Source organism: Eurosta solidaginis, chromosome 3 (assembly GCF_040869045.1).
Source record: "Eurosta solidaginis isolate ZX-2024a chromosome 3, ASM4086904v1, whole genome shotgun sequence".
Classification (NCBI taxonomy): Eukaryota; Metazoa; Arthropoda; class Insecta; order Diptera; family Tephritidae; genus Eurosta; species Eurosta solidaginis.
In genome coordinates this window covers 281,567,481-281,593,667 of record NC_090321.1, presented here as the reverse complement: position 1 = coordinate 281,593,667, position 26,187 = coordinate 281,567,481, and the positions used below count along the sequence as shown (strand labels likewise).

Genomic DNA, 26,187 nt, shown 5'->3' with positions numbered 1-26,187 from the left:
TATGAGATTTATTCTTAAAAAACCTAAAGATACTCGTACGGCTCGTACGATTTTCGTTCTTTTTCGACACTGATGATGGCACAACGCCGAAACCGGTTTGTCTCAAAACCAAATTTGACAAGGGATGACGGAAAATCGTTCCAATATACATCATTTATCCACCCTGTCGGAAAATCAACCAAACAAGATAAGTCAGTTATTGCTTGTCAGGCTTTTAACTTGAACGCGAACGGACTACTAACAATTTACAAGCGACGCCTACTGTAAATATATAAAGCAAAGGCGAGCATTTGGTTCAACAAACAATGCCTGGAATTGAATGTTACTCCGAAATTCGCAAAAATAACAATAAAGGCAAATACTAAATCTAGCAGGAAAACAGTTAGAAAAGCGGAAAAGGATTTTTTAAAATATGAGTTGGAAAGCTTATACTCGAAGAAGGATGAGATAAATGCCGAGTTATTATCTATCCATTTAAGATTGGCAGAACAACTACCTACGACTGCATTAATGGAATGTTTCGACCGCATTAAGACAGAGGTCGATCAGGAACTACAACAAAAATACAGGTCGCTGAACCGAAAATTGGACAAGCTGGAGGACAACGAGAGGGTAACCAAAACCAAAACACTCACCAGTTTCATGACAAGTTCGTTAACCTCACAACAGTGGCCATTACCAAGGAAGAGGCACAACTTCTCGAAAAGGGCCTGAAGCACAATATCATGGACCAGAATACAGTAAGAACAAGTAAGGAAGGCTAAGTTCGGGTGCAACCTAACATTACATACTCAGTTGAGAGCTGTGGAGACAAAGTAAGGGAAAATCACCATGTTGTAAACAGAACCTAGGGTAACCCTGGAATGTGTTTGTATGACATGTGTATCAAATGGAAGGTATTAAAGAGTATTTTAAGAGGAAGTGGGCCATAGTTCTATAGATGGACGCCATTAAGGGATATCGCCATAAAGGTGGACCAGGCCTGACTCTAGAATTTGTTTGTACAATATGGGTATCAAATGAAATGTGTTAATAATAATTTTAAAAGGGAGTGGGCCTAAGTTCTATAGGTGGACGCCTTTTCGAGATATCGCCATAAAGGTGGACCAGGAGTGACTCTAGAATTTGTTTGTACGATATGGGTATCAAATGAAAGGTGTTAGTGAGTATTTTAAAAGGGAGTGGGCCTTAGTTCTATAGGTGGATGCCTTTTCGAGATATCGCCATAGAGGTGGGCCAGGGGTGACTCTAGAATTTTTTGTACGATATGGGTATCAAATGAAAGGTGTTAATGAGTATTTTAAAAGGGAGTGGGCCTTAGTTCTATATGTGGACGCCTTTTCGAGATATCACCATAAACGTGGACCAGGGGTGACTCTAGAATGTGTTTGTACGATATGGGTATCAAATTAAAGGTATTAATAAGGGTTTTAAAAGGGAGTGGCCCTTAGTTGTATATGTGAAGGCGTTTTCGAGATATCGACCAAAATGTGGACCAGGGTGATCCAGACCGTCATCGGTCGGGTACCGCTAATTTATTTATATATGTAATACCACGAACAGTATTCCTTCCAAGATTCCAAGGGCTTTTGATTTCGCCCTGCAAAACTTTTCATTTTCTTCTACTTAATATGGTAGGTGTCACACTCATTTTACCAAGTTTTTTTCTAAAGTTATATTTTGCGTCAATAGACCAATACAATTACCATGTTTCATCCCTTTTTTCGTAGTTGGTATATAATTATGGCATTTTTTTCATTTTTCGTAATTTTCGATATCGAAAAAGTGGGCGTGGTCATAGTCGGATATCGGCCATTTTTTACACCAATACAAAGTGAGTTCAGATAAGTACGTGAACTGAGTTTAGTAAAGATATATTGATTTTTGCTCAAGTTTTCGTGTTAACGGCCGGGCGGAAGGACAGACGGTCGACTGTGTATAAAAACTGGGCGTGGCTTCAACCGATTTCGCCCTTTTTCACAGAAAACAGTTATCGTCCTAGAATCTAAGCCTCTACGAAATTTCACAAGGATTGGTAAATGTTTGTTCGACTTATGGCATTAAAAGTATCCTAGACAAATTAAATGAAAAAGGGCGGAGCCACGCCCATTTTTAAATTTTCTTTTATTTTTGTATTTTGTTGCACCATGTCATTACTGGAGTTGAATGTTGCCATAATTTACTTACATACGGTAAAGATATTAACTTTTCTTTTAAAATTTGAATTAAAAATTTTTTTTTTAAAAAGTGGGCGTGGTCGTTCTCCGATTTTGCTTATTTTTATTAAGCAGACATATAGTAATAAGAGTAACGTTCCTGCCAAATTTCATCACTGCCAAATTACAGCTTGCAAAACTTCTAAATTACCTTCTTTTAAAAGTGGGCGGTGCCACGCCCATTGTCCAAAATTTTACTAGTTTTCTATTCTGCGTCATAAGTTCAACTCACCTACGAAGTTTCATCGCTTAATCCGTATTTGGTAATGAATTATCGCACTTTTTCGATTTTTCGAAATTTTCGATATCGAAAAAGTGGGCGTGGTTATTGTCCGATATCGTTCATTTTAAATAGCGATCTGAGATGAGTGCCCAGGAACCTACGTACCAAATTTCATCAAGATACCTCAAAATTTACTCAAGTTATCGTGTTAACGGACAGACGGACGGACGGACGGACATGGCTCAATCGAATTTTTTTTCGATACTGATGATTTTGATATATGGAAGTCTATATCTATCTCGATTCCTTTATACCTGTACAACCAACCGTTATCCAATCAAAGTTAATATACTCTGTGAGCTCTGCTCAACTGAGTATAAAAACGGAGCAAGCGATTGTAGATGCGGAGATCGCAATATCATTGATACCACAGGAAGAACAGGAGCACGCAAGACACATGTGCAGGGAAATCATAAAAAAGGAGGTGAAAGCACAGGAAGGACAAAAACCGAATACAGAGGAGAAAACAATAAAGAATCTACGGCATAAACTAAGGAAAAACAATATTGTCACAACGAAAGCGGACAAAGGAAACACCACTGTGCTAATCGAAAAAGAGCAATATATATCCAAAACCGAGGATCTCATAGAGGAAATGAAATGTCGTAGAATGAGAGAGGATCCCACAGATGAATACCAAAAACAAATCAAAGTTGCTATAAAAAATGCAACAAATATAGTAGATTCTAACATGGCACATAGATTGGTCCAAATGAACCCTTCGGCTCCTGCACTGGTTGCGCTACCAAAAATCCACAAGCCGGACACGCCAATGAGGCCCATCATTAATTTTGAATCGGCACCATGTTACAAACTGTCCAAATATTTAAAAACGATATTGATAGATACTCTGGAGCTAAGGAACGAATATGCAATAGCTAACACAACAGAACTAATAGAGAGACTCGAGACCGTAGAGCTAACAAGAAACAGCAAATTGGTATCTTTTGACAAAAAAAATTTATACCCATCTATAACACTATCGGAGACTTTGGACATAGTTAGCTCAACAATAGTTCATAACACAAAAAACAAAGTGAAAAGTATGCAAATCACAAATACGCTAATAACCACTTTACGTCAAAACTATTTTAAATTCAACAATAAAATATATAGACAAACAAATGGTCTTGGAATGGGAAGCCCCACATCAGCAATTCTTATGGAAGTGTTCATGCAAAATCTGGAAGAAAAGTACATACAGGAGCTGAAGTCCAAATTAGGCGTGTCATTTTATGCTAGATACGTGGATGACATAATATGCGTTTTAACTACTAATAACAAAGAGCTCGTACTGGAGTACCTCAACAAACAGCACGGCAATATAAAATTTACAATGGAAACCGAAAAAGACGGAGGAATCAACTATCTAGACCTCACGATAAATATTGATAAAGAAGCCAAAAGATTTAACTATGACATATATAGAAAGTCAACGGCCACCGACACAATAATACACAATACCTCAAATCACCCTCAACATCATAAAAATGCAGCATTAAGGCACTTGGTACATAGACTTGAAAGAACACCTCTTACACAAGAGGCATATAAGAGAGAACTTGAGGTCATATATAATATCGCTGCAAACAACGGATATAAAAAAGCACTAGTAGATAAGCTCAGAAGAACAAATGGAGAACCAAAAAGAAATAATGAAAAGGAAAATAATAGCTGGACGACTATGACATATACTGGAAAAGCAACATATAAATTGGCAAACTTCTTTAAAAAATACAACATTAACACAGCATTCAAAACATCGAACAATCTAGGGTGAAAACTAAGAACTAACATTAACTCAGAGGATCCGTTTAGCAGCCACGGCATATACAAGCTTACCTGCGGATGCCAGCATAGTTACACAGGACAAACAGGACGGCAAATAATAACGAGGTTCAGAGAACATATTAGAGATTACAACAAAAAAATACGGAATCCAAACATTATACCCGAGTCTAACTTCGCGAATCACATGGTCGAGAATGAATGTTCCCCAGCAAACATCAATAAAGTTAGGGTTCTTCACATACAAGAAAAGGGCCGACGTCTCAACGTACTCGAAAACATGGAAATCTACAAACAGAAAACATTCGACGGTAGAATAATAAACGAACAGATAAACACAATTTCTGACACAATATTCGAGCCTTTAAAACTTGTTTACAGGAAACAACTTAATCACACAGGTACAACAGACAAACACACAACAACAAATAAACACAAAACAATTAACACACCAAAACAAAAAACCGACAAAGAAGGTCAAACGACTAAAATCACAGATTTCTACCTACCCCAGTCAGCCACACAAATCGATTAGTATACCACCCTCGGTTCTGAACGAACACACAGCACATACACATAACTAAATATACACAAGCATCAATTTGACAATACCTGCTCATATACCTACGAACTATAAATACAGGACAAATGACAACAACAGATCAGAACGAAAATCGACACTGATGATGGCACAACGCCGAAACCGGTTTGTCTCAAAACCAAATTTGACAAGGGATGACAGAAAATCGTTCCAATATACTTTATCAACCCTGTCGGAAAATCAACCAAACAAGATAAGTCAGCTTTTGATACGAACAACCATGGCACGTTACTGCAAGACTTGGAAGGGTCTACCCTTCCCCCATGTCTTAAAAGGTGGACCGCAAATTATCTGGGTGGTCGGTGTAGGGATTTACTACACGTTGTTATGAAATACTTGTTATTGTTAAAACTTTAATTTTTCTTTAAAAATCGAGTTTCAAATTTTTATATTTCATGTTATATTTGATGTGAAAATTTTCATATTACTTTACTTTACTTTTGAATTTATCATTAAACGAATATAATATAATTAAAATGTATCGTGAATATTGAACGAATAAATTTATTGAACAATTATAGATACCAGATGAGTTGAATATTCCATAATAACATATCCTGAATATCCAGATGAGTTGAATATCCATAATAACATATCCTGAATATCCATAATAACACATCCATAAAATTTGGCGACCCCGCCAAGAACCGAAGAGCGTAATCCTTGCGAATTTAAGCTGGAAATTTTATTCAAAGCGGAATATTAGATATAAGCGGAATATTAGATATATACAACAAACGTATTTCTAGACGTAATCCTTGCGAATTCAAGCTGAAATTTTACTCAAAGCGGAATATTAGATATATACAACAAACGGCCAGCAATCCATACAATCAATATTTCTGGAAGGTTTCTTGGTGTTACTCTATCTTCAGATCATCACATAAAATCGTAAAGTTTTTGGCAGAAGCCAAAATATTCAAGCAGCACAACAAACATTTTACCGACTGCGCTAATGCATCTTCACTCTCTTCAACTGCTTGATATTAACAAATTACTCCAGCAACACCAAAAGATATAGTTCTTCCCAACTAATTTGTATACCATTAGTTAAATTTTTACAGCAGTGTAAGTATCTTTTGTATTTTTGTTCATGTGAACGTTTTGAGGACGAATGCTATCAACGGTACAAAGCGGAAATCGTCAACTACGTTACGACTTATTTGTTGAAGGAGTATAACACAAACTCAAAAGTACATCTGAGTCAGCAGTCAAATTGCTCAATACATACGCACATACGTATCCTCAATTATACTCACTGCATCTTGAATCACTTAGAAAGTTCTATACATTTTTGCTCTCAGTTAGTCACCAACAGCGCAGTTATCTATAAAGTAATTCATCACTGCAACAGCAAACGACGGCGTTTATGAGTTACCTTTACATTTGATAAATAATTATGTATATTACAATGTCTACTTGTTCTACTTTCGTCATCGAATTACGTTAATACGTGGATCAGAGCGTCGCTAAAGTGTGTGGTAGTGATTTCGGTCACTACGTTTCGTGTGCATTTACTGTGCAGTCATTCAGCTGTAACGTTACAACATATCCACATCAACTATTAAATATTTATTATTATATAATTCGATTTTAATTTTATAATATATTTATAGAAGTCTATAGGATTGTTATTTATTTTTTTTTTTTTTTTATATTTTGTGAACCTTTTTCAAAATGTTTCATTCTCCGCGTGAAACGGGCGCGGGAGATAGACAAAACAGGTCTCTTATAGATATAGAGGATCCATGTAAGTTTTCGTCAGAAAATATACGCAATCCTTACGATAGGAATGAAATTTGTGCAGTTAGAAATAGAGTTGTTACATCTTCTATTAATATTGATGAATTTGGAAAAATTGTAGAGAATTTAGCGAAGGTCACAACAAAAATATGTGAAAGTTTTAATCATTTACAATTAGATATTAACGAGATTAAAACACAAATTAATGACAGACAGTCACGTCCAAAAAGGCGGAATTTTAGTTTTCGCAGGAATTCTCAGTCGCGAGGTAGATCAAAGTCTCAAAACTGGTTATGTAAGTATCATTATCGTTTCGGCAGTAAAGCTCGTAAATGTGAAGAACCGTGTGCTTTCCAGAAAAATGGTCCTAGTCAAACAAACTAGACAGCGCTGTTGTTGCAGCGACTAACAACAGCATTTTGAATTTTTCAACACGTCGCTTGTTTGTATTAGATAAAGAAAGCAAGCTAAAATTCTTAATAGATAGTGGTGCTGAGATTTCAGTTCTTCCTTCATCTAAATTCAAAATTTACAAAAAATCTTCAGATATTATTTTAACGGCTGCTAATGGCAGCATGATTTCGACTTATGGAAAAAAATTATTAAAACTTAATTTGGGACTCCGTCGAGAATTTCCGTTTGTATTTCTTATTGCAGATATTTCAAAACCGATCATAGGTGCAGATTTTTTAGAAAAATATGGACTTTTAATAGATATAAAGAATAAGAAATTAATAGATCCTCTAACTAGTTTATCTGTAGATGCTATATCCGGGTTTTGCAATATTTCATTGCCTAAATTATTTTCAGTTGAAAATCAATATACAAAACTTTTAAAAAATTTTCCTTCTTTAACTTCTGAGCCAGATTATAATAAAAAGGTTTAATCATTCAACAGTTCATCATATTATAACGAATGGAATATTACCTTTTTGTAGGCCAAGACGTTTAGATCCTGTTAAATTTAAAATAGCAAAGACTGAATTCGATTTTTTATTAAAATCAGGAATATGCCGTCCATCTAAATCACATGGAACATCGCCATTACATTTAGTACCTAAGAAAGACGCAAATGACTGGCGTCCTTGCGGAGATTATCGTAGGATTAATTTAATCACTGTACCTGATCGATACCCTTTGCCACACATACATGATTTACATATCGAATTCAAAAATAAAACAATATTTTCAAAGATAGATTTGGTTAGGGCTTACCATCAGATACCTGTTGCGGAAGAAGACATTCATAAGACTGCCATAACTACACCTTTTGGAATGTTCGAATTCGTCAGAATGCCTTTTGGATTACGAAATTCAGCTCAAACATTCCAAAGGTTTATAAATGAAGTGTTGCACGATTTAGATTTAATATTTGTTTATTTGGACGACATACTGATAGCTAGTAAAGATGAATCAGAACATTTACAACATCTTAATATACTATTTCAACGTTTAGATAAGTACGGATTGAACATCAAGCCATCTAAATGCGTTTTTGGAGTAGGTAAAATTAATTTCCTAGGTTACAACATATCGTCTGAAGGTATTCAACCATCAGCAGAGAAAATTCAATCAATTCTTGATTTTGGACGACCAATGTCAATCAAACAAATGCAAACGTTTGTGGGAATGGTTAATTTTTATCATAGGTATATACCAAAGCTTGTTGGAATGCTAGACCCAATATACAGCATGATAACGAAAGCATCGAAGAGCAAAGATAAAGTACTTGATTGGTCTGATGAAACATTGCAGGCATTTGAGAAAGTAAAAGAGAGTTTTGCTAAGAAAACATTGTTAACACATTTCAACAGTGAAGCAATTCTTTCTGTTGCTGTAGACGCATCAAATAGGGCTATTGGAGGAGTTCTTCAACAGGAAATCAACAATACTAAAGAACCGTTAGCTTTCTTCTCTAAGAAACTTAGTCCGTCTGAATGTAAATATAGTACTTTTGATAGAGAGTTACTCGCTATTTATTTAACTATTAAACACTTTAAACATTGGTTGGAAGGTAGATCTTTTACGGTTTATACGGATCACAAGCCACTTACATTTGCATTGAATTCAAAGGTGGATCGAAGTCCAAGACAGACAAGACATTTGGAGTTCATATCCCAATTTACTAGTGACATTAAATACATAAAAGGGAAATTAAACTGTGTTGCAGATGCGTTGTCAAGGATACCCGAAGTTTTAACGTTAGAAACCATTGATATAAATTTAAAAGAGTTATTTATTGAACAAGGAAAAGATGGTGAAATAAAATCATTAGTAGAAAATCTGAATTGTAGACATAAATTAGAACTAATATCAGTTCCATTTTTAAATATTCAAATTTTGTGTGAGACATCACTTAATTTAACAAGGCCATATATACCTCAAGTGTTAAGAAAATTAGTGTTTGAGAAATTACATGGTATAGCCCACGTTGGTATTAAAGCAACACGCCGGTTAATCACTAATAGATATTTTTGGCCAGGAATGAATAAAGATGTAAACCAGTGGGCGAAAGAGTGCATTAATTGTCAAAAAAGTAAAATTTATAGACATACAAAATCGCAAGTTTCGAAAATACCAATTCCAAAAGGGCGTTTTGAACATGTACATTTAGATATCGTTGGACCTCTTCCTCCATCACATGATTTTAGGTATATATTAACTTTAATAGATAGGAATTCTCGTTGGCCAGAAGCATATCCTCTTCAAAATATTTCCGCGAAAAATGTGGCAGAAACTTTCTTTCGTGAGTATATATCACGATTTGGAGTTCCGTTGACAATTACAACTGATCAGGGAGCGCAAAACTATTAGGAAGTCATAAAATCATAACCACTGCTTATCATCCGCAAGCTAATGGAATAGTTGAACGCTTTCATATGCAACTTAAAGCTTCAATTATGGCAAGTGGAAGTGCAGCTGAATGGTACGAGGAGTTACCTATAGTGTTGTTAGGTTTGCGATCATCCTATAAAGAAGACATTCAATCTACAGCTGCAGAAATGGTATATGGGGAAAATCTAAGACTTCCTTCACAAATGGTAGTTCGATCTGAAAATAACTTTGACTCATCTGATGTTCTGTTCAAATTAAAACAAAATTTAAAGAATTGTGCATCAAACATATCTCATCATAAAAATTCACTAGTTTATGTTCCAAAAGATTTATATGATTGCAAGTTTGTATTAGTTAGAGTTGATAGAAAGAGAACTGGATTACAAGAGCCATATGAAGGACCATTTGAGGTAATAGAGAAAACACCAAAGTGGTTCAAAATTAATTATTATAATAAATTCATGAATATTTCTATAGACAGAATTAAACCTGCATATTTGGATGCGAGTAAATATAATTGTTTGAATAAAACAAAAAGAGTTACATTTAATTTGTTAAATATGGAACAATTTGGAAGAGGGGAGTAGTGTAGGGAATTAACACGTTGTTATGAAATACTTGTTATTGTTAAAACTTTAATTTTTCTTTAAAAATCGAGTTTCAAATTTTTATATTTCATGTTATATTTGATGTGAAAATTTTCATATTACTTTACTTTACTTTTGAATTTATCATTAAACGAATATATAATTAAAATGTATCGTGAATATTGAACGAATAAATTTATTGAACAATTATAGATACCAGATGAGTTGAATATTCCATAATAACATATCCTGAATATCCAGATGAGTTGAATATCCATAATAACATATCCTGAATATCCATAATAACACATCCATAAAAGTCGGCAGGCATCGATGCAATTCAGAAACGAAACATCAAAGCCGAGAAGAATTAAACCAGGGGTGCCACAGGGTGGTGTCCTATCCACACTTTTGTTTAATTTTTGCATATCAAAACTACCTTCGCCACCGGAAGGAGTTACTATCGTTTCTTACGCCGATGACTGCACAATAGTGGCCACAGGCCCGGGCCCACAGATCGATGAGCTTTGCAACAGAATAAACGGCTACCTCCCTGATCTCTCCAGTTTTTTCGCCTCGCGAAACCTGGCCTTATCACCGACTAAATCATCCGCGACCTTATTTACAACTTGGACGTCCCAAATGTCGACCATTTTGAACATCCACGTCGATGGCACTACGCTACCGACTGTCCTAAACCCCACAATCTTGGGTGTGACGTTTGATCAGGATCTACATTTTGGTGAGCACGCAGCCGCAATTGTTCCGAAAATCCAGAGCCGTAATAAAATCCTCAAATCCCTTGCTGGCAGTACTTGGGGAAAAGACAAAGAAACGCTCATTACCACATACAAAGCAATTGGCCAGCCGTTTACGTGCTACGCGTCCCCTATATGGTTGCCAAGCCTAAAAACTACCCACTGGAAGAAGCTACAGGCCTGCCAAAATACTGCGCTCAGAACCGCCACGGGCTGTCTTCTTAGAGTCCCCAAAACGCCATCTACATAATGAGGCGAGAATACTCCCCATCAGGGAGAGAAATGAGATGCTAACCAAACAGTTCCTGTTGAATACCCAGAAACCTGGGCATCCCAACATACATCTGATTGATGAGCCAACACCGCCTAGGGACTTAAGGAGTCATCTCCGTATGCATTTTGAGGAAATACGGCACCTGAGAACTCAGCCGTGTGAGGCAAAAAAACACAAGCAGGTCCTTGGTGAACTCCACAATCAGGCGTCGGACTTCTATGCCGGGAATTGCCCGGTGAATCTAGTACTCAGGGAACAGTACCCAAAACTAGCGGAAGAGGAACGCATACTCCCCAGGGGAACGCGAGTCACTCTGGCTCAACTTCGTTCTGGATACTGTAACAGGTTAAACTCTAACATATCTAGAATCAACCCCGACATACAAAAGTATGCCCCGCTTGCAATGTGTCCCCACATGACACCAACCATCTCTTTAATTGTAATGTGGAACCAACGCCTCTAATACCCATTTCCTGATGGTCCACCCCTGTCGAAACAAAGTTCTTGGACTCCCGTTAGAGGATATTGATGACAATTTGTGATCGGTCGCAGCTATTAGGCGGGGCGAAACATTGCTACAACAACAACAACAACAACAAGCTTGTACCTCAATATTTGCTCGCCTCCGAAAGTATTGCCGCTGGCAAAATAAAACGACGTAAGAGAGCAGTTATAAATGTATACATACCTTAATATAACCATTAAAGTTACCGCACAGCTCAGCAGTGCCGTTTTTGACTCGACTCAGAAGACTATATAATAACGTAAGATCACTCAGTCTATTCTCTTCCAAGAGTGGGTCCAAACCCTTTTGCAGAATCTGTGTAAGGTGTTCAGCGAGTAACTCCTTTTCAACAGTATAAATCAAAGGATACCTACAAATATAACAAGTTTATATTTTTAGATTTTACTTTAATTAATTAAAGTGAGTTTATTACTTAGTACTAGAGTCTAAATAGTGTAATAGGCGTTCGTTCTCCTCAGCCAATCTTTTGTCGACATGCCTTAAATACACTGGTACATCAAGTTCTTGCATTTTACGTTGCCCTTCGGCTTGATATAGTTGTCTTGTCGCCATAAGGAATTTATCCTCGAATGCACTAACGTAAATTTGCAAATCACATAACATTCGCGCGAGGCTTTTAAGCAAACCCCTATCAATCGCATCTCCAGTGCGCTCTTTTTCAATTAACATTAAGATTCCTTCCACTGTACGTTTTTGAACTTGGTCATTCATGGCTATATGAGTACGAAAGAGATCCAATCCCATATCCCTATTAGGTAGAGTGAATAAACAGTAATTTAATGTAAACTTAATATTTAGGTTTCACCAATTTCTTTTTTAGGCGGCTACTTACCATATAGAGTGTACCAAAGGATTCTGCAAAACATATGTTCGATCCAAATACAAAAAAATACTACGCATCATTATCATTTGCTGGCAAAAGGACAACCACCAACCGTTTATCTTTTTCAGGAAAACCTATTGAAGAAAATTTGAAATAAGTACGAATTCCTATTGCTAGTGTTGGTAGCAAAATATTTATTATCAAGGCTATAAATGACATGGCGGCCGCCGTAGTGCGTGCTCCGCCTACCACACCGAAGATCCTAGGTTCACGCCCCGGACAAAGCAATATCAAAAAATTTTAGTATCAAGTTTTTTCAATTATTCAATTATTTTCAATTCAATCAAGCTCCTCATGGACTTTGAGGGTGGGGAGGGAGGTATGGCCTGAATGCGGCCATATAAATCGTTCCCGAGATGGTCGGCCCAGCACTTTAATTGTGCTGTGTTACCGAAGCGAACCGGATCTGTATCCGGCAAAGGACCATCACATCGATAACAGTCCCAAAAAGCCTTCGGGGAGCAACCTTGTCGGTACAACAACAAATCCAGCAATAACGTAAATAAAAAACACAAGAAAATTATAAGAAATCTGCCCCAATAATAAGAAAAAAATAATTTGCTCGGAATTTTTTTAACATGAAAATTTTCGGATGTTGTTGTGTTTATAGCGATAAGGAGCCGAAGGTTTTAGGGAATGTTATCGATGTTGATGGTCGTTTTTTTTTCTGTTTTTTTTTTTACTGGCACGTTCCGGTGACAAGCACCATTACCGACCATATCGAAAGCACTGCCACAACAACAACAACCATATCGGGAACGTTTTAGTATCATCACATAAAACAGTCTACGCCATAACGCTAAAGATACATTATTCGCCACGGGTAGGTAAGGTTGACGAATGGGTTGGAGGAGCTATAACGCGGTAATATTCTAAGCCCTCTATCTATCCCCGCTGGCGAGATTACATTAGATATAATCAATAATAACAAGATCTTTATAATTACCAGTTTATCCATACTTCCTCCTATAAAGGACTCCACATTACGTTTTACATGAGCTTCGGTAAGTTCTTTAAGTTTTGCATATAACTGCGCGTCCATCCTGTGGCTGCACATATTCTCCACAGCTTGATACAATTCTTCAAATGAGTACCTAATCGGTTTAGACAATTGAATAGCCACTACAGCTTCTTTTAGTTTTTCGCATGTATGTTCCGAATAATTGTCCGGCAGTGAAGGTTTGACTTTTTTTTAATACAAAATAAGCAAGGGAGATGATTGTCTTATATATTCTTTAAGTTACATCATTCAACTTACCCTTAAAATTCTTTATTACGATTTTCTTTACGTCTCCCGGCTTTGACGCATTATTTGCGCCCAACTTATTGAAGAACGCTGAGGTAGTCGTAGCTGAACGATGGTCATTCATGTGTGCACCATCAAGCATTGAAAAATTGGCACGCCTTTCACCGTTGGTATTGTTGCCAGTACACAAACTGCTATTACTATTATTCATGCTAAACGGTAGTTGGGATTGAGTTGATGTTTGATTCTGTCCCAAAGCACAACGTGCTGATGTGGAGGGACTATGAAAATGGTTGTCACCTTGTTTCTTTAAACGGTTATTTGAGTAATTCTCAGTATCTTGCAATTGGTCACTTGTGTCCATAGGCTTATATTTTTTAGCGGCGCTCATAGTTCGCGTTCCGCAATGCACCAGCGGCGCTAATGGTTACGGCGGTTTAGCGATTCTAATAGGCACTATTATTCCAACAAAAATAAAAGTAATTTAGAAGTATACGATGTTAACTTATTACGGAAACTTAAGCAGTCGTATTAGAAGCACCCTGTAATGTACATTGATTATTTACAAATATATATACCAAATATAATTGTGAAAAGAAATTCTTTATGCAAACTTTGAAGTTGCTCCAAGATTAATTACTGAAAAATTGCCTAGTTCACGAAAATTTCAATTCTGCTGCTTCGCATTGGCAATTTGACTTTGACTACCTTTATGCTTCTACTACTTCTATGACGTTCGCAAATTGATCGTGGTGGTGCTACTTCAGCTGGATGCCTTATTGCCGTGGTACCGACAACGTGCTTGGCAAATTTATAATCTAACACATTTAACAAAACATTTGTTATCCTTGAAACCAAATTTATGACACACTAAAAATACTTATTAGCTTTTATTAATGTGCCGTAAACTGAATGGCAAACTTTTGTCTTTATTTTTCTTCGATTACTACCGCTGCTTATATTTTCGATTTCGATAATAGTGCTACCAGATCGAAAATTGACAGAGCTATGAGTATTCGTTTATTCACTCACTTGACTCTAGAAACATGCTTCCTTTCGGCCCCTACAAAATCTGCTCCAAATATAAAAGTATCTTATAACTTTAAACCAGGGATGCACCTTAACATCAAGCTAATCGTTTATAAAGAAATTTCCACCGTTTCCGTTGAAACAGTTCGAAATATTATCGATAAAGAAATTATCAAGATAAATTGTATCTCGTTTTTAACCGAAACGAAAAGCTTTCGTGATCGTTAAAAACGTTAACAAAAACGTGATACTTTATGTTTTAACTGTGCTGGCAATGCTATAGCCATGGAGAAGCCGTAAGGTGGTAGCAATGAGCGGACATACACACACAAGCTCCATGTAATTTGTTTGTGTAATTCGTTGGTGGTAATATCAAAAATACTCTGAGAAATATTCGTACTGTCAAAATTCATGAGAAAAGTTGCAATCAGCTTGGCTAATGCTTTCACCTTTAATGACTCCGCCATCAATCAGCTTTGCCAGCATAGTTTGAAATTAATAATCAACATAAACGATTTGATTTCGTTTTGATATGGCAGAAAATGAAACAAAATCATTTCGTTAATTTGACGTTCTTAACGTTAATAAACGAACCGAAATGACTTTATTTCGTTTATTAACGTTAATTATCGTAACGAAATGATATCGGTTCGTTGGTTAAGCATGCCTGCTTTAAACAACCAATTCTAGTTTGTTTGTATAGAACGATCTCGGGAACGGTTCAACCGATTTAAATGAAAAAAATTTGGTCACAAAACCTAATCACGCCATGCAAATGTGACTATGAATATAATCTATGACCGTAAAATGACTAGTCAAATGACGTGGAATGGCGTGAGCGTTTTTGCAGGGGAGATAATGACCCCTATTAAGCACATATGACACTACTTTATTTTTGCTTGGATTCCAAGCTAAAAAAACTGACGAAACTTTATCGGGACTTCAAAACACAAAAACAATTTCTATCATGGAAAAGCGAGACCACTATTCCCCCAAAATTAGTGAGTTTGACATGTTTTTAATTATGTTTTACATTTTATTTTTACATTAACACTTTTAACAATAAAAACAATGCAAATAACACGCGAAAATTATTTCGGTCTCTAATGGTTCACATTTTTCACAAGAAAGTTGATTTTAATTGTGTTTTTATGCACCAAATTTTCAAACTAAAAACAAAACCTTCATATGTCAGAAAACATAATGAAAAAACGGCCGAATGTCAAAAAAACCAATCGAAATACAAACTGGCTCGTTTGTTTTTAATGACCTAGATTGTATTTTCCTTGTATTTCGTTAGTTTTTTGAAATATAGTTCACACACTTACACCAGTACTGAAGCCGTATTAGGAGGGAGTGCGAAAAAAAATTAAAGATAAAATACACGAAAATAAAGTAGTGTCATATAGGTATTATGAGACAAATTCGATCTTCGACTGTGGTCGAAAGAGCTGATCGAACGAATTTTCATTCGGTATTATGACACTCATTCGATCAAGACTGGTGTCATTGTTCGATAATTCGATAAATTGAACCGTTCAGAAAAGTACATTCCCATCATCTGTCAAATAAAATAAAAGCAAAATTATTTGTTATGAAGAAAAAGCTTAAGTACTGCAACTAGCTAGAAGTATAAAACGCTGAAATGAATTTCAACGCGTAATTGTAGCTTTCTAAACATTATAACTTTCTAAACATGTTGTTACATGTGTTAAAAACTAAACTTCATAATGACCATAGAAGCGTTCATGGCCTTGCTATCCAGAAAAGAGGAATGTCTGCAACAATGCACAAGAGCCAAGTCTATTCCAACCTTTTTGAAATTGGCAACAATTCTCAGATTTTGTGCTAGGAATTGTCTCAACTGAGCATCGGGCACGAGAATACACTTGGAGTTTTTTCCACTTAATCCTTTCTGCAAGTTCCTTTTGTTATAAACGGATTTTGTCCAATTTTTGAAACCAGTCTTTAAGCAGTTGTTTTGTATTCACGACCTTGAATCTATATGAAGGGGTCTTAAATTATATTGACTCAATTATTCTTATCTAACTTTGTAATTATGTTACTTTGAACTTTATAATTTTAATATGTTTTATAATATTTAAATTTTCAATATTGGTTTTTCTATTTCCAAAATTTTAATTATTATTAAATTTTGCATCATGAAAATATAACATTTTCTTTTAAATAATTTTTGTGTAGATATTAATTTTATTAAAAATAAAGAATCCTACAATATATACGATTAATACAAATAGTTTAAAATTACTATTAGGTAGCAAAAAAGTAGAAAATAAACACAAAAAACTAACCTTTGAAACAATTTTCTTCTAATTCGATACAGCGTCGACAACAAATTTCTATTCGCTTCAAAATTAGATACACAACGAAAATTTCGACAGAGATTAGATGTCATAATACCAATTTCAAATTCGATTTTCGATGTTCGATAGCCAGCGAAGATCGAAGATCGAAAAATTCTCATAATAGGGGCCAACGTATCACCTTCTAAGACTTTCTACTTAGGCGTTGCCACTCAGAATGTTTCACAAGGTTGCCACCTATTCGAATTTAAAAAAAATTGCAAGAGATATGCCGATATGGGTATCAAACGAAGGGTATTTCACTCCGCATTACAATAGGGACATTTTTGAGTAGTGTAGCCATTTAGGGTTGCCACCTATTCGAAATTAAAATAAATTGCATGAGATATACCGATATGGGTATCAAACGAAAGGTATTTCACTCCCCATTAAAATAGGGAAATTTTTGAGTAGGGTTGCCATTTAGGGTTGCCACCTATTCGAAATTAAAAAAATTGCATGAGATATGCCGACATGGGTATCAAACGAAAAGTATTTCACTCCTCATTACAGTAGGGACATTTTTGAGTAGGGTTGCCATTTAGGGTTGCCACCTATTCGAAATTAAAAAAAATTGCATGAGATATACCGATATGGGTATCAAACGAAACGTATTTCACTCCCCATTACAATAGGGAAATTTTAGAGTAGGGTTGCCATTTAGGGTTGCCACCTATTCGAAATTAAAAAAATTGCATGAGATATGCCGATATGGGTATCAAACGAAAGGTATTTCACTCCGCAGTACAATAGGGTCATTTTTGAGAAGGGTTGCCAGTTAGGGTTGGGGTAGTTAGACGAAATAGTACCAAATTAGTGGTCGACCGCTGTTCTAGACTTTCACCAAATCTCGTAAGTGGAGACACGGTATTAGCTGGGCCCATAAAACGCAACTCTGCAGCTTGCTGTCATTTTTAATAATTGATATACCACTTTTATTGCAGCTTTCGATACAAAGGTATTAAGCTAATTTATTTCTCTGTAAACTAAGTTATTATATTTACAAATTCAACTAAAAATGTTGGGTCGCACAAGTCTTTTGGCTCGCAATATAACTCAGACTTTGGTGAGGTATCACAGCAATGGCGGAATTCCCGGAGAAGTAAGTTGCAAACGATGTGCAGCCAACAATAATTCCCATGTTACATAAGTCCTAAAGAAAATGAAAGTTCTAACCTTCTCAATTTTATTTAAAGAACTTGCCTTTCAGTATTAATAATCGATACAAGCTGACTGCTTACTTTGCGCTTTTCTTTGGATCTGGTTTGGCCCTACCATTCTTGATCGTGAGGCATCAACTAACGAAGTAAAATATAAGGTTAGTATATCGCAATTCAGGTTTATTACTTTGTATATTAAAGCAGCACTAAAACAAATATTTAGAAAAGTATTTTCAACCTTTCAGATGTCGGTTCGTTAAATACAAGCTTATAGTACAGAAGATTCGCTCTATGGTACCGCAAACCAGCTTGTGGGAGTATTATTCATGATGTAAGATTCGAAATTATATTCATAAATAAAAGTACCAGATGTAAAAAATATGTTGGACAATTCTTATGATACCAAACAATGGTGGCGCGTGTCGTCTTCTACCACCCCATCTCCTAACCTAATTCCACTTCTGTACCGAAGGTGGAAAATAAAAATTGTATCTCTGTCCGGAGATATTTGCAGTTGAAGTGGACAATTTTCATGTGGTTGCTGTTCACTGAAAGAAATTTTGTGTACAAAGGGATTTTGCACGCATTTAATTTTGATTCCACCCATTTTGCTTTTCAGATATCTGTTGGGATGCCCATGTTTCAGGGTATTCAACAGAAACTGCTTGGTTAGCATTGCATATCTCTCCCTAATGGGGAGTACCCTCGCCTCATTGTGAAGATGGTAATACCTTTTGACCGAATTAAAATTTTTATTTTCCGCCTTCGGATTATTGTTGTCGAGGTCAATACGCGTCTTTTGACACCTCTCGATATTTTTGGACCCGTATTAGCAGTCGACCCCTGTTCTAGACTATTACCCGGGAGTCATAAAACATCCCGTGGCAGTTCTGATTGCAGCATTTTGACCATTGTTTAAGATTTACAATGATTTTGACAAGTCTGCAACCTTTTCCAGTCTGTGTTTTTAAGACCAAGCGCATAGTACAGACAAAGAGCATAAATATACATAAATGCCTGTCGTAAGAGGCGACTAAAATACCAGATTCAACGGGCTGTGTAGCGCAACCTTTCAGGTTCCCAGCGCAATATATAGCTTCTCCAAACCCAATTGTCAACCTCACCTATCCGCGGCGAATCCTGTTTCACTAACAGACGAGGCTCTGGCGACCCCAAGCTCCTCATGGAACTTGGGGGGTAGGGAGGGAGGGAATGGCTTGAAGGTTTAATGTGGCCACATAAATCGTTCCAGAGATGGTCGGGCTAGCAGCTTAATGGTGATATGGTACCGGAGCGTACCGGATTTGTACCCGGCAAAGGACCATCACATCGATAACACTCCCCAAAGCCTTCGGCGAGCAACCTTATCGCTACAACAACAACAACATAATAAGAGACTTCACTCGTTACTTGTAGCCATTCGCTCGATGTTTTCGCTGTTTTCTTTTTTTTTTTTTTTGAACGAGATGGGCATCAAATGTCTTCTATACATTTTCGTGGGGTATTTGTGTTTATTTTTCCGACCGTATTTAATTAATTAATTCTCTTTCAAAAATTCACTTGGTACAGGCAAAGAGGATAAATATAATAAGAGCCACCAGTATGCTACAAGTGGCGAGTAAATCGCTGGGACATTTTTGAATTGCCTCCCATTTATAAATAAAAACAATTTTAAACAAAACATACTTAAAAGCAAACACTGTCGATACCATCATTAGTGGTATACTTGTCATCATCAACTCAAAACTTCCTTGAGAATCACATTCGACATGACCGGACTGCTTTGGCAACAACAAAAGTATCGAGTGACGCCTCTTAACAAATATATAATCTTTGGCAGAGATTATAATATTTATATGTATGCCTAGTTATAATTTTTCAAAAAATTAACCAAACATTTTTAAGTATGTATTTATAAACATTTTTTCAAGAATTTCAGATTTTAGTATTTTTTATTTATATGATTAAATGACCGCATTTTATATTCAGCCCAATTCTAAATATTCCCTCGGAATTTTGTTCCAGCGGATTTTTTATTCCCGCGGAAAAATTCCTCCAATTCTTTTCTCAAATCCATGGCCATAAAAGCTCATAATTTAAAAAATCGTGTGTGCTGAACTACCGGTTTCGAAGAGTCCTTAAATGATTCCGGAAGGGTCCCAAAATGATATCAATATAGTCCCGCAATGATCCCGACGGGATCCCGTACAAATCCCGAAAACTATCCAGAAATTATGCCGGAAGGTCCCCAAAATCATCCCGAAATAGTCCCGGAAAAGTCCCGAAATTACCCTAGCGGGATCCCGAAAACCATCCAGAAATTATACCGGAATAGTCCCCAAATGATACCGAAAAAAACCCGAAGCGATCCCGAAAACCATCCATAAATGATCCCGGAATACTCCCGAAAAAGTCCCAAAATAATCCTCACGGAATCCCGGACTGATCCCGAAAACTATCCAGAAATAATGCCGGAAGGATCCCCAAATGATCCCGAAACAGTCCCGAAATGACCCTGACGGGATCCCGAAAGTCATCCAGGAATGATACCGGAAGGATCCCCAAATGATCCCGCAATAGTCCCGAAATAACTCCGACATATTCACGTACTTAGCAATAAATTCAAGTAGCCAGTTTTGATATTTTTATATACAAGTGGGTGTGACTTTAATTCGATTTTAAAACTTTTTCCGTCGGCATGTACAAATACAAATATGAAGTTCGCTTACCAATTTGCAAAAATATTGCTCAAAGTATGTACGAGTTATCGCACTTGAAAGTCCAAAAAATCTTATTTGGAAAATAGTTGGTGTCACGCCCATTGTCCAAAAAAATTATGTGGATCAACTACATGCAATGTCAGTAATTTACGTGCCAAATTTAAATAAGTGGCTTCGTTAGATACTCAAATATCGCATGTTCTGTGCGGAAATTTCTATATACAGAAAGAGGCGTGGCTACTGACCGATTACGACCATTTCTTTTTTTGGAAAGCTTCCCTATCATAGCAGAATGCGGTTTATCAATTTTCACTCTAATAGTTGTATAATAACGAAATTTATTGTAAAAAGTTCACCATTTATACTACGAGATTTTCGATCTAGTTTATTTATGATACATTTCTAGTATTATTAACAGAAATTTTCAAAAGTCCATAAGGTTTTAAATTTTAGGAATCGAGGAGAATCGATTGGTACCAATTTTTTTAATTCGGATCAGCCGTTTCTTTGTTATCAAGCGGGACTTTTATTTCGGCCTTAAAAAATAAAAGTCTTGATTTAACTTTTATTTCGGGACTTTTATTTTTAAAAGTCCGAGTTTAACTAGTTCTATCGGACTTAGAAAATAAAAATCCGAAAATAATTTTTATCTTGATCCAAATATATTTGAAGTCCAAAATTAATAGTTTTGCAAGAACTTATATTATAAAAGGAATAACAGTTTCAGCCCCTGCTCCTAGGGAGAACAATAATTGGGGAATAGGAATGTCGAATTTTCGAAGTCAGCTGTTTTGTCAATTGAAATTTCGTTGCCCATTTCTTATTTTGTTTAAAAAATTGAGAAGTTTACCTATTGTTGCAAATTTGTTTGAAATTAAGAAATAAAATATAAACAATGCGCAGTATTGCATTTCATGTGGTATTCACTGAAATGAGTAATGAATTTGTGCCACCAAAGAGAGTAGATTAATAAGAGGGAGCATTGTAGAGTCGTTCATTCTCCACAAAGGGGGTGGCTGCACTAGGAATACACCATACGTTTTGCTCCTGCTTCGTTTTCACCATCTGGATTAAAAAAGTCATGAGCCTGGGCATTCGCGCAATTTTAGTGATGTAAATTGCATGGCGCCAGCGCCAATGCGGTGCCAGCTCAATGGTAGCTCATTGACGCAATGACTCCAAGCGAATTTTTGTCGCTACTTAGTAGTGAGTGCGTAGTACATTTCACTTGCGCTATTAAGTGAAACGACTTTTGTGTGTTAGGCACGAGTTTGGTGTTATTGGCGCTACTGGCAATGATGATACTGAGCTCATGAAGGTAGCGCTGGTAGTTCAGCTTTTGAATCAGAGAAAGAATTGATGACCCGTGTAAATTATTATGGCTTTGGCTATTATTGGCTGTGACTTTGAACTAAATAAATGTTGCGGACATAACAAGCAGAGTCATTTTTGAGTTTTATATTTTAGATTTAATGCACAATTAATAAGGGTGTGATTGAGCAGCCAAATAATAACAGTAGTATTGCTAAAGTGCTGCTTAGTTGATGGAATGTCGCTAATTTCCTAGCGATGATCAATAGATTGTCAATATTTGGTTCAACGAACGCGCGAAATTGCCACATCTGCTCAAATTTTCGACGATTTTCCATTGTTGATTTAACTTAAGCTGTTATGCCAATATTTTTCAGCCAGCTTATTTCAAATTGGTAATTTTTCCAAAAGCAAAATAAATTACAGCAAAGATTACAGAGTTAAGCAGCCTTAAAAAATCAGCTATGTTGAGGCGGACAGCATAGCAAAAAGTATAATGAATTCCTCGCGCAGCCGTCCTACAAATCCCACAAAGTTTTACAAGTCTACAATGTACCATCTTATAGTTTTTAAAATCTTTGTATACACAGACATACAACAGAGGGTTCTGTCTCCGCTTTTCGGCACACCCTGTGCTGTAGTTATTTGTTTAACCACTGCCGATAGATGGGTCTCCTAAGCATTATCTAAGCGAGGATAGGCGTTTTTTACGCGCAAACGTAAACGTATTCGCGTGTATAAAAAAACACGGCTAAAGCTGGAGACATTGGTGCTTTATCGGTAACCGTATCGGTAACCTTTTAACAGCTGATTCGACCAACCTTATGAGAATCAAAGCAATCGATTATTGGTGCCGCTAAGGTCGTAAACATATCGTAGCCAACCAATTGGGTTTTGGTTTACCGTCGTAACGATAAACAGCTGATTACGTTAGGGATACGGATACAGCGATACGACATACGGCACCAATGACTCCGGTTTAATGTTAATAATCTACATAAATACAACAATTGCCATGTGTGGTAGAGCTGGATTTCGATTCGATTCTTAATCGATCTTTTTTTTTTTAGAAATGTAGAATCAATTAAAAAAAAAAAATTGTTCGATTCTTTAGGCATCGAAATTTTCATCGTTATCTACTTTACGGACGCTTGAGGAAATACATATTCTGTAGTTTTTGTTTTTATAAATTTAGCTTTATTGTTTTGATGGCTTCCAGGGAGGGGAGAAAGATGAAGAAATTTCCGCGCACTTCTGGTAAGCAATATATTGAACATGTGTTTATCTATTTTGTGGTACGATCATACACGTAATACTTGACCAGGACAAATACATACGCTTGGTATAGCAAATTCTTCAGGATCAAGTGATGTGTAAAAACGTCTGGAATATATTTTAGATTCTTTAAAAAGTTTAATAAAAAGAAGGAATTAAATTCTTTCTCAATTTGCAGCATTAGTGCGTCTAATTCATGGTGTTCTTTGCATATATGCAACCAAACCTTATACGGACTATGAATCTACAAAATAAATTATTTGATTAATAATTAATAATATTTAAATGAATATGTTGTCATAGCTATAAAGGATATATGCAAGAAAAGGTTTAGATATATATATATTTTTTTGTAAAGGCAATACTTTTTTGCAATTTTGTTTTTATGACATAGACAGCAGCAAACACGAAAACAGAAGTGTAAATTTTTATGAAATTTCGTCAATGAAATTCCTTATTCCGTTTTATTTTCAATAAGTTATGAAAATACTTCCATAAAGTTTTTAACTGAAACTACGCAAACCATGACACAAATTTCCACTCCGATGAAAGGATCAAGTGAAGACCTATGTGGTATTCCTCAATGCTTTCAATTTTGTCGGCAGGCAACGAAACGAGAGAGAAACTGGCCAGCTTTATTTGTCGCGAAAAATCGAGTTAATGGTTAAGTACGTAAGTAAGTACAGTATTACAAAGAAGAAGCAAAATTTAAAAAAACTTTGCTCGGTTCGATTTAATCGATTAAATCGATTTTTTTCTAGAATCGAATCCAGCTCTAATGTGTGGTGCTTTGCGGCTTTTTTAACACACGAGTAACAACAAAGAAACATAAGGTGCTATACACATGGAACAAAAAAACATGGATACATACACATCTCAACAGGCATTTCTTTAAATGTTTTTAAAAGTAACTTAAAGTAAACATGCTGTATTATACGATATATAAGCGTTGTCCATATTAAATATATATATTTTAATGTTTTTCCGAAAACATATTAAACATACATATATGTACATATGTAAAAAAAAATGTGAACACAAATGTTTTGCGTGGATATAGTTTTGGTCTCCAAACCGGTGTTGGACCCTCCCAGTGTAAGTTTTTATAAGCGCGGCCGAAGGCCGCCAATGCAGAAAAGTGTTCTGCGCAAAAATACAACGGATTCCAATCCAGGTTTCGATTTTTCGGTTCTTAGTGAATATCTTTTGAACGGCTTTTTTGATTACCGTTTTCGGATTCACGATCCTGGATCCAAAACGCGTATTTTGATACCCCTCTTGATTATTTTGGACCTGTATTAAGAGTGTCATGCTTTCGTATAGAATTATCCCAGTTACGCTTAGAAAAATGCCGTTTAATACGATTTTTATAACAACTCTTGTAACTGTTGCGATCCCTGGCTACTAGTAAATAGCCCGCTTTATTTGTATCATAAAAAACTTCTGCACAACAACAATGACTAAGTAAGTCCAAGATAGCAAATAGCTATAAACAAGAGTGTTACTTAAGTAAGAAGTTATTCTCGAGTATAGGATTTCTATTTTTCTGAAAATACGTTACTTCGTCATCTTTGTCAGCTAAGCAACTATGAATCTTGGCGATTCTAGTTTACAACTTATTAGAGTACTTGGAGAAGGTGGATTCGGTCGTGCTTACCTTTGCAAAACAAATGATCCTAGCAACCAGCATTATGTTTGCGTGAAAAGTATAAGAATTCGACAGCCTAATGCTGAAATGAAAATGCTGATGCAGGAGATTTATATAATATCTCAACTGAAGCATCCGAATATTGTAAGATTCATTCGATCCTTCGTATACCTTAACAGTTTGAATATAGTGATGGAGTTTGCTGCAAACGGAACAATACGTGATGTAATAAGCACACACAATAATCATCGTCCTTGCATACCAAGAAAGATATTTATTTCTCTGATGTATGGTATTCTATTAGGACTAGAGTATTTACATATACGGCATGTAATTCACAGAGATCTTAAACCTGAAAATATTCTTTTAGACAGTGCAAACCGGATTAAGATAGCAGATTTTGGCATTTCAACTATACACACTACGGATAAACCACTACACGGCCTTATCGGTACATATCTTTATATGGCACCAGAAGTAATGCGAGGAGAAAAGTATGAATTTAAATCGGATATTTGGTCGCTGGGATGTATATTGTATGAAATGTGCATAGGCACTAATCCCTTCAGTCACGCTCAGAATTTACCTCATCTCAAATACATGATACAGAGGAGTGTTCAATATGGACATAATATTGGCCCGATAAGTACTTACTATGGAGTTGAATGGGGTAGGCTTTGCGAAAAAATGTTAAATGTTCAGCCAAAAAAACGCATATCGATTTCCAGCATCATTAAAGATAATCCTAAGATTGCAATTTCGTACTACGTTATGTATTTTAAATATAGTTATTACAAGTACTAATACTATTGTGGCATCGCTAACTTCATGCCCTAAAATCTGAAAATTTATTCAATTTTTTAATATACTCAAAGATAGTAATAAAGCTTACAATCACATCAATGTTTATATATATTTGAAATAAATGATTACCCCTCAAA

The 26,187-nt window shown here is 35.9% G+C and overlaps 3 protein-coding genes across 9 annotated transcripts in view; 2 read left to right on the top strand and 1 right to left on the bottom strand.

Moving 5' to 3' along the window:
• Positions 1–14,704, bottom strand: part of Cul4 (cullin 4) — a 39,921-nt gene extending 25,217 nt beyond the window's left edge. Inside the window, exons 1-6 of one of the 5 annotated variants that reach the window (XM_067776739.1) lie at positions 14,355–14,704; positions 13,753–14,282; positions 13,441–13,679; positions 12,444–12,568; positions 12,024–12,359; positions 11,774–11,960 (exon numbers count right to left, since the gene is read on the bottom strand). In XM_067776739.1, the coding sequence (XP_067632840.1) occupies positions 11,774–11,960; positions 12,024–12,359; positions 12,444–12,568; positions 13,441–13,679; positions 13,753–14,131 (1,266 nt within the window). In that variant the 5' untranslated portion in view covers positions 14,132–14,282; positions 14,355–14,704. Of the gene's footprint in view, positions 1–11,773; positions 11,961–12,023; positions 12,360–12,443; positions 12,569–13,440; positions 13,680–13,752; positions 14,283–14,318 lie in introns of all 5 variants that reach the window. The other 4 variants (XM_067776737.1, XM_067776734.1, XM_067776736.1 and 1 more) reach the window with 4 other exon arrangements.
• Positions 14,705–18,016: 3,312 nt separating this feature from the next.
• On the top strand, positions 18,017–18,671 carry LOC137247211 (cytochrome c oxidase subunit 7C, mitochondrial-like). 3 transcript variants are annotated; one of them, XM_067778319.1, is made up of 3 exons: positions 18,017–18,234; positions 18,329–18,450; positions 18,521–18,671. In XM_067778319.1, exons 1-2 carry the CDS (start codon positions 18,151–18,153, stop codon positions 18,440–18,442), a joined length of 198 nt encoding a protein of 65 aa, XP_067634420.1. In that variant the 5' UTR covers positions 18,017–18,150; the 3' UTR covers positions 18,443–18,450; positions 18,521–18,671. The 3 variants fall into 3 exon arrangements, with proteins under 3 accessions (XP_067634420.1, XP_067634418.1, XP_067634417.1); XM_067778317.1 differs by having other exon boundaries at positions 18,019–18,234; positions 18,516–18,671; XM_067778316.1 differs by having other exon boundaries at positions 18,044–18,234; positions 18,538–18,671.
• A 6,397-nt stretch (positions 18,672–25,068) lies between these two features.
• On the top strand, positions 25,069–26,145 carry png (pan gu). The gene has a single exon (XM_067776741.1). The coding sequence runs from the start codon at positions 25,187–25,189 to the stop codon at positions 26,048–26,050; it is 864 nt and encodes a 287-aa protein (XP_067632842.1). The 5' UTR covers positions 25,069–25,186; the 3' UTR covers positions 26,051–26,145.
• Positions 26,146–26,187: the final 42 nt, after the last annotated feature.

Bases quoted from the DNA above. Each gene is read 5' to 3' on its own strand.
- png (XM_067776741.1), top strand. From the start codon at position 25,187: ATGAATCTTGGCGATTCTAGTTTACAACTTATTAGAGTACTTGGAGAA.
- LOC137247211 (XM_067778319.1), top strand. From the start codon at position 18,151: ATGTTGGGTCGCACAAGTCTTTTGGCTCGCAATATAACTCAGACTTTG. The intron at 18,235-18,328 runs GTAAGTTGCAAA...TTTTATTTAAAG, and splicing joins ATGGCGGAATTCCCGGAGAA to AACTTGCCTTTCAGTATTAA.